This window comes from Parasteatoda tepidariorum, chromosome 6 (assembly GCF_043381705.1).
Source record: "Parasteatoda tepidariorum isolate YZ-2023 chromosome 6, CAS_Ptep_4.0, whole genome shotgun sequence".
Lineage (NCBI taxonomy): Eukaryota > Metazoa > Arthropoda > Arachnida > Araneae > Theridiidae > Parasteatoda > Parasteatoda tepidariorum.
In genome coordinates, this window is record NC_092209.1 from 11,344,542 (window position 1) to 11,353,910 (window position 9,369).

General features: G+C 31.2%; 1 protein-coding gene across 1 annotated transcript; it reads right to left on the reverse strand.

The window, feature by feature from the left end:
• Window positions 1-1,265: 1,265 nt before the first annotated feature.
• Window positions 1,266-8,575, reverse strand: LOC107447558 (H-2 class II histocompatibility antigen gamma chain-like). Its single transcript, XM_016062494.3, has 3 exons — window positions 8,424-8,575; window positions 5,806-5,918; window positions 1,266-1,482 (listed from the first exon to the last, which is right to left on the reverse strand). Exons 2-3 carry the CDS (start codon window positions 5,906-5,908, stop codon window positions 1,334-1,336), a joined length of 252 nt encoding a protein of 83 aa, XP_015917980.1. The 5' UTR covers window positions 5,909-5,918; window positions 8,424-8,575; the 3' UTR covers window positions 1,266-1,333.
• Between the last annotated feature and the right edge of the window lie 794 nt (window positions 8,576-9,369).

Genomic DNA, 9,369 nt, shown 5'->3' on the forward strand with positions numbered 1-9,369 from the left:
CTGCCAACTTTCACTCTTTCCGAGAATTGATTTTCAGAGTGGTTGAAAAACAATAAACGAAAAACAATCTGACTCAAAATTACATTTATATTTTGATCCCGTTGAAATTCGCTCTCGTAAGGATTATTATGCTTTGATATATTTATTATAATAATTTATATGTAGTGGTGGTCAAACTCATTTATAATTATCATTATAATTCAAAAAGTTTATTGGAATAACCTATTGCTACCACTTAAAATATGAAAATAAAATCTTCGGGAAAATGTGGAAGAATTGGCAGGTATGCATACGCCACTATGTTACGACTGGGTTGTCACGGGTGACTAAAAATGCGGAAAGTGGTGACCGATCGAATTCCAAATTTTATTAATAGATAATAAAATTAGCAACTTTTTCTAGTATGTTTTTTTCAGTTTACTATTAAAAGGGAATGTAGTTAATATATTTGTTCTGAATATGAATAATTTAAAATGTAAGTCCTAGTAGTAGAAGTTGCGATCGAGTAATTAAAGAGGTCATAAATAAATAAGAATGAAGTGAATTTCTAAATTTTTTATTTGATTTTAGTCGCCTGTAGCACCCATATTACGGTTTAGGCAGCGTTTTTAAAAAAATTGGCAAATTTTACTAAATTCAGAGTAATTGGCATATTTGCAAAGAGGTGTTTCATATAAACCATTAAATTATTAAGAATGGGTGACGGGTAATTAACCCTAGGGGACGGGTGTTTCATAAAAGCATTCGTACAAAATCAGAATCTGGATGTAAATAAATAAAAAACGGTAACCTAAATGTAGGCGTTGCTAATTTGACACACTTACTTTGCGTTGACTTTAATTATTGTTAATTTAATCATATATATAATAAATGTTAGTTCAAAGTATAACCAAATATTTTTATTTTGAACTAAGTTATGGTGAATGAAATAAATCAAACAATTATAACCCCGCCCACAAATTAACTGCTACAGAACTACTTTGGTTACCAGTTTTATCTTTTTACCCTGATTGATACTGCTTTATGCTGGCACGTATTTGTGACAGTCGACGCGAAGGGGTTAAAGCCCTATTAATCGCATTTATTAATCCGTAAGAATTATGACTAAAAAATTTAATGTTGCTACCACTGGAAGATATTTTTCTGCACTTCGGAGTGGTTAGGATTTACTTAGATGTTATGCATTGTTCTTTGCTTTATTCAGATAATTTGATGTTTCCAGTTTTAATAATAAGAAGAAAAATTTAAAAAAATACTGGTAGACGTTTTAATTCAAATTTTTTTTTAATGCGTTCTCATTGCCAATTCAGATATCAAACACTGTTCAAGTGATTTAGTGTTTCTTGCAGTCTGGCTTTCCTTTTTGGGACTTGCCCAACATGTTGCCATTTTTGTCAGCGCACCAGCACCATCCATCCCTGCACTGAATTGGAGCATAGTCACCGTTTTTCTCACATCGAGGCATGAAAGCTTTCTTGTCACCTAAAATATGATAAAACTTTTACTAAATGTATCAATTGATAAAATTTTTTTACTGTAGTTACACTGTCTAGAGCAACAATTTGCAAAAGATGCTTCACGGAACCTCAAGGTTCAGTGGAGCATCTTTTGCAAATCCATCACAACGTCCACAGGGGTTCTTTTTTAAATAGCAATGAGTTTTGAAGATTCCAAATTCAATATTTTGTTTATTTTTTATGAATTTTGAAATGAAATAATCATATTCTAGAATAAAGAATTACGTCTCTCTGATAAACATTCTCAACGCTAATAAACAGTATTATTTCAAAAAGTATAATATTTTACTTATACAGCTTCTAGCTTATGCGTAAATACAACAAACTAGCTATTTTGTTTCAAAACTGGACAAGAGCCTTTTCTGGACTGACATATAACAAATTTTTAAACCATTATTGATAAAACAATGAAAAAGAATCCTTTTTGTTAAATATTTTGTCGACCTTCTGGCATAGTGGTCAAGGACTTATAAAGTTCCCGGTTAGAATCCCACCTCGGGCATGGATTTAAATACTCTCCCTCTCTCTGTTCTATTTGTCCTTTTTGTACTATTAGAGGGACAATAACCCACTTATAAGGGAAAAGCGATAAAGAGGGCAACAGTACCTCCTGTTAAGTACCGCAGAGATGCCAACTGCTCCGGACACGCCAATACAATTTAAATAACGGTAAAACGGTAACGGCTTTAGAGTCTACTAAATTGAATTTTTTAAACCAAGAATTACAATTAATAAACTACCACTTGAAAATATTTATTCGCTGTCCGGAGCAAGTTGGCATCTCTGGTACCGCACGAGGCTACATGTTACCAAATGTGGTGGGCATTGAAAAAGAAACACTAAATATTTTTAAAATAAGTAAATATTAATTAAATTTTTTCTCTGCAATTAGTAAATTTTTTTCTTTGGTTAAATATTAACATCTACGAATTAACGTTTTTAAATAAAATTAGGCTTCCACTAAAAGAAGCTCGATTATTTAAGGTTCCACTGAAGGAAAAAAAAAATTAAGATTTCTAAAGTGTAAAAAATGAAGTAAAAAATTATTCATTTTACCACAATTTCAATGATAAATAACAAACCTTTTATGGAACCCCCTTTTACGGTTAAATAGTAACACTATATGTGCACGCATAGAGGTATTTTAATTTCTACTGCAGTTCAAACTGAGTAAACAAGTTTAAATGGAGTAAAAGGTAGGTTCTCTAGACGCTACAATTTTAAGATTAAAATTTTCATTTACAAAAGCAAAATTAGATAATTTAATACCACGAATTATAGTTGTTCACAGGCTCAATAGAGATGATGGAGTAGGTCCGTTGACAAGGACAGACCCTAAGTCACATTGAAGTCCAAATAATAATCTATTCTAATGCGCATGAATCTTAGCACTTTTTGTGCTGTGATCTGTTATATATACTAGATCAAATAAGTACTTTCAAATTCCGTTGAGCATGAAGGGGGGTACATATTATACTTATCTGTGCTTGGCCTTAAGAATAAGCGTAAAATTTACGTTTGTTATCAGAAACCAAGTATATTGATAATTAAAAAAAATTGATAATACTATAAATTTTTTTAGTGGTAGAAAAATGTATGCACTAGTATTTTTATTTTTTTTGAGCGAAGTAGATGCATTACGGAGCAAATTGCTTGATCTTGCTACGGATCTTACATCTTACCTAACTCGGATGTGGGAATTTGATTACTGAAATAAGTTTTGTATAAAAAAACTACTGATTATTTAAAGGAATTTTTTAGTTTATGTTTCGTATGAAAATAAATAAACAGACCGCCCTGAATAACTTTTGGTTTAATGATCGGATCTTTACGTTCTATGACTCAATCTTTATGATTCGAATGGGTGCCCTCAAATTACAAATTACTTTGCGCAGGCGCAGAGATGCCAACTTGCTCCGGACAGCAAATACATATTTTAAAGTGGTAGTTTATCAATTGTGATTCTTGGTTTAATAAATTCAATTTAGTATATTTTTATTCACCACTATTTCTAAATAATTTGTAGGCTTATATAATTCACCACTTTATAATACTTATGTCATGCTATGCTTGTTAAAAAGCAAGCATAAGTAGCCAAATCGTTGCTAAATTTACTTCGTAGTTATTTACCGTTTTTTTAATTATTTTGGCGTGTCCGGAGCAGTTGGCATCTCTGCAGGCGATATTTTAAGTTGCGAATTCTGATCCAAAAACATTCTTAAGAAAAGGCAAATAAAAGTAATTAAGAAGTTTTAGTTTCACTCGAGGTTTAGTAAGTTAAACATTTGAACATGTTCTTATGATATCTTAGATAGGTGGAAATTATTTATTTCATTAAACCTTCTCATCACTTTCAAAAAGTTTTTAGTAGCCACCCACTAAACTTTGTATCGGAGAGAATCATTTACAATTAAAAAGGCTTCGTAAAAATGTAAAAAGTACTATCACGCACGTTACAAAAATTCTTATTATTCTTTACTTTTATTATTCTAAAAATGTTTTTTAAAATTAAAAAGTGAAATTTGGTTACTTTGGTATTCGATATTTACTTTGATTAATTAAACAACAAAGTTACAAACATTAATAAAATAAATTTTTTTATCGTACTATTATTATAACTTTTCAACTTTTTCCGAGCTTGCACAAAATCGGTTAAAGTTTAAACTTTTATATCTATTTAACCGGTTAACGTCCTGGGCCGTATTTTTAGGAGAGTTACTTATTTCAAAAAGCATTCATAGTGGTAGGAGATTTTTTTCAGTATTATCATTTATTTGGGTGACTTAAGAGATTCTCAACTACCATAATTTATGAATGATTTAGTTAAATGTGACTTGAACTAGTTAAACGTGACTAGAACTATAAGGAGCGAGGACTTCCGGTAACTAATTTTTTTTAACAAGCCCTTTTTGAATTAAATGGTGGCTAAAAATAGGAAAAGCCAATGAATTGACATAATATATTTTAAAACTCTTTGAATAAAGCCACTTTTTGAACCACTTCAATGTATAAAGTCAGGATAAAACGAATTAAAAAATCGTGAAAAAATTCCATATAAAAACCCAAAAATTTACCTTGTTTGCATTAGAAATTCATTTAAAATATAATAAATTTTTTTTTTATAAATCAAGCACCATGCTTATTTCTTTACCTTAAACCACGACGGTAGTAGATGAATAAAAAAATGATCCCTTTTTCGTAACTAGGGGGCTAAGTCCCATGTTCACTAGCGCTCACCAACACCGATGATTGCTCCGCAGTAATTATTACTAGTGCATAGCATAAAACAATTGAAATTATTAAATTAAAATTATATGTACTAAAAAAACACTTGACTTAAGTTTCGTTATTCTAAGAAAAATTACAATAAAAAAAATCCTCCTGGACTCTTAATTTAGAAAACAAACAAAATCAAAAACGTAGTTACGTAGATACCAACTGTTCCGGACACTACAAAGTAAATTTTGCAAATATTTGACAATTTTTGCTTGCTTTTTAATAGGCATAGCTTAACATAAATCGCGAGTTTTACCATTAAGTTGCGAATTATATAATCCTACAAATTATTTAAAAATAGTGGTGGATAAAAATCCACTAAATTTAATATATTAAATCAAGAATCACAATTGGTAAGCTACCACTTTAAAATATATATTTGCTGTCCGGAGCAAGTTGGCATCTCTAGTAATAACAATACAGGTAAGTATCTTTAAATTAGGGATACAAAAATATTTATAGGAAAACAGTAACTTGCGGCTTATATCAATTTTATGCTGATGACAACCAAATGAATGGAAAAATTAATGTGGAAAAACTGGATCCTGCCATGTTGTTGTTGTTCATTTACGTCGCACTTGAGCTGCCCAATGGACTATTGGCAACGGTCTGGGAAACATCCCTGAGGATGACCCGAAAATATGCCACCACAATTTGATCCTCTGCAGAGGGGATGGCACTAACGCTTCGGTAGCCCGACGAAATGCCCGCGAGCACTTTACGGTAGAACAGTTTAACGAGGACCCTTACCGCACACTCTCGGTCCCTACGCAGACTGATCCAAGTGGTCATCCACCCGCACACTGTCCGCAGCCAGTGATGCTTGACTTCGGTGATCTGCTGGGAAGCGTGTCTTAACGATCAGTCCACTGCGGGGCGGATCATGCCATGAGATTTTACGGCAAATGAAAGTTCACCGACGATAACGGAAAACTGCGACTTCATCATAATATATTTATATATAGTAAGATATAGAAAAATATAAATTCGGGTGTTAATAAAGTAGTTTTACCAGCGTCTTTGACCATCTTTCTTTGGAGTCTGCAAGCTGATGGAGTTGCTGACATGGCAGCAGCAATCAAGCTGAGAACAAGCAAAACGTAGAATGCTTTCATTGTTGCTTTCCTATTAAAAACAAAACATACAATCATGAGTTGTTATAATTTAAGATGGTTTTTATTATGCAATTACATCTAACAGCACAAGGTAATAAGCACAAGTTAAAAAATTTCAAAAACACGTAGCAAAGACATGCTTGTGATTCAAATGCTTTTTATAGTGCAAGTTCAGCTGATGGTAAAGTAATACGCTCTAATAAAATTTTTTCATATATATGCAACAGTGTTATGCAGTTTTAAATATAATGCAAGTACAACTGATAGTAAGGTAATAAGCACAAGCAAAATTTTTTCAAAGATATTCAACAGTAAAGACAGGCTTGTAATTTAAATTACTTTTTGTGAGCTTTAATTACTTTTTGTAAGTACAGCTGAATTCAAACGCGCAAATAAAATTTATTCAAATCACTGACGCGTTTTTCTTAAATACTTTATTTCATTAGTTGTACTTGCATTACAGAAACACAAATAAAATATATCCCAAAATGCGGAATAATAAAAATATACTTGAAATTTAAAATATTTCTTGAGTTGATTATGTTTAGCTGATAGTTAGATAGTAAGAGAATATGAAGTTTATTCAAAGCCATGCAATCTGATATAATTTTAAATAATTTTTGTAATGCAACGCAGATAAAATATACTCAAACACACACAGTAGTAAAATCATTCTTGCAATTTAAAATACCTTTTGTATTGCATTTTCAGCTTAAAGCAAGATAAAAAAAACTCAAAGTTTATTCAAAGGCATGTGGCAGAGATATGTATTTTTTAATACTTTTTGTAATGCAAGTATAACTGATAACAAAGCAATAAGCTTAAAAAATATTCAATGACATGCAACAGTATAGACAGACTTGCAATTTAAATTACTTTTTGTAATTCTAGTACAGCTGAAAACAAAAGTAATATGCACGAATATATTGAAAGACACTCGGTAGTTTCTGTGATGTAAGCAAGCATTTCACCATATCATTTCAACTCGCATATCATTTCAACTGTGTCCCAAAATGAAAGATGTATGCCTTGTTCAAGAGATATCAGTCGAGGTGAAAAACGAATTTCAGGTTTTGCGTTGGAAATGGCTTGCTTTTTTATTTTTGTTTGAGGAGGTAATTTCATGTTCATGCCATACAAAAAAATTTAAATACAAAAAAATTTACTTCAAAATAAATTTCAAAACACATTTTATAAGCCAAACAAAAATACTGTATAAAATATTCTTTTTTTTTAAAATCAGTTGCAGCAAATGTTAATTTTTTCATTTCAATTTTGTAAATTTTTCTTTACGATAGCTTAATAGATTAGGGAATGCTTTTCCGAGTTTAACCTTATCGAGTATTGTAATAACACTAACCTTCGATTGTTACGAATAACCAAAAAGTTCGTTGAAGTGAGATTTCTGCTTCAAAAATTGACTTTTTGCATGCAGAAAATATAATTTTTCAATAATCGTCAACCTAGAAACATTTTTTTAAAGAAAGAAAAGCATGCTAGTTAGCTCGAACTGTTATCTGGCACAACATGTCCAGCTATGTTTAACTCACAAGCCCTCAAAACTCACGAATCTTTTCGTGTACTATCTTTAAAAAGAACAAAAATATTCTGCACACCAAGACATATTTATACTTTATTTTATAACCATCGCTGAACAGTCAACCAAATTCTTACTTTACTACTACCAATGTTCAACTCCACATCCTTGTAATTTTAAACTTAAACCAGAAGACAAGGGAGCTCCTGGATCAAGTATCGGTAAAAATTTGCTTTCGTGGAGGACTGTTTGATGAAACTAACCCGCTTTTGCGTTACCTGGAGAGGAAAACCACGAAAACCTCATACAGTTAGTCTGACGGCAAGGGACTTTAACCCATGATCCGTCTACCTCTGTGGGTATTTTACGTTAGTAGTGTGTTCGGCGCGAGCCGGGTTTGGAATTCGAACCAAGCAGCTATTTTATTTAAGCATATTTTTAGGTCATGGCTGACAGCTGCTTAGCTTTGTAAAACATATTTTGAGAAAAATAAAAACTAAAGATTTCAGATTTTTTTCTTGTTAAAAGCTTCATCAAGAGAGAGCCGTAATAAAGTGGCGTTTCATAGAAATTTTTGAAACATTTACATCTTTAAATCAAATTTACATTCGTTATAACAGACAAACAATTCGTTGCATGGAGAGTAATTGGAATGTTTTCTCTTAACATTCTGATTAGAAATTTCATTATAGGAAGAAATTCCTTCAAAAGGAAACTATATTGAAGATAAACTCTATAGATTTTGTTACATATAAATTCATAACGCAAATTATTTACCGTTGCAATCACGGTTACCAATAATCAATAAGCTTAAAGTATTTTTCAAAGATTTCTGATTTAGCGAGTCAATTCCTACTGTGGACATATTCTTTGGTGCGCTTACAGGTCTCTACAACTAGAAAATTTCATAGAGTTTGAGTTTGAACTGTATCAATGATAAAAATGCAAACTGAAAAAAACTTGAAACAGGCAACTTACAGTTAGTAGCTTCTCAATCAGGGAAGAAAAATGCAAGAATGACTGATTATAAGATAGAATTGTTCATTTATATATCCATACAATCTTTGTTCTGAAACAATAAAACTTTTAAAGCAAACCACGTATTGAATATTTTACATTTGCCTATGCTTCAAAAATATTTATTTAGGCGTATTAATAAAATAAATATTTAATATATTAGTTTACCTCTATTTATTAAATGACTTATTCTGATATAGAATAATTTTATGATACTGGGAAAACATTAAAAATGGAACGTTAAAAATAAATTGTTTTCCGATAAGCTTTATTTTATTGTGAATACTTTATATTCATGAGGATTTTTATGCTGCAAATATAAATCAAATTAAAAATGCTCATAACTATTATAATCATATTTTATACTTACTTTCAATAATTTATCAATTAGGGGATAAAGTTCAAACGGAATTGTTTTTCAAAAAACAAAGACTGGAAATAATTCGAATAGACAGGCAAATTCGAATTCCTCTCGAATTTGCGTTAAAAACATTTGTGTTCAATATATCACTAACATAAATACCTAAATTTTGATCTGAGATTAAGTCCTGCGATATTTTCAAATTTAAAAGATGGAAAACACAAGAGATTATCAAATATACAGGGATTTTATTTCAGATTATAACGGTCAATAAACAGCCGATTTAATTTTTGAGTTTACGACCACCATTATTCAACTAGGTAGCCTTGTAATTTTGAACACAGTCCAAAAGACATGGAAACTCCTAGATTAAGTATTAGGAGAAAATTGCCTTCCTGAAGGACTTCTTGATGAGACTAATCCGCATTTGTGGAAACCTCCCACGGTTAGCCTAACGGCAAGGGAAATCTAACCCATGATCCGTCTCCCACTGAGAATATTTTAAGGTAGCAATTTGATCGGTTTGAAATTCATATAGAACAGCTG

What these genes read in the sequence shown, in the direction of transcription:
- LOC107447558 (XM_016062494.3), bottom strand. Translation starts at nt 5,908, where the DNA reads ATGAAAGCATTCTACGTTTTGCTTGTTCTCAGCTTGATTGCTGCTGCC. An exon ending in AAAGATGGTCAAAGACGCTG is followed by an intron (nt 1,483 to 5,805) that starts GTAAAACTACTT and finishes ATCATATTTTAG; the next exon opens with GTGACAAGAAAGCTTTCATG.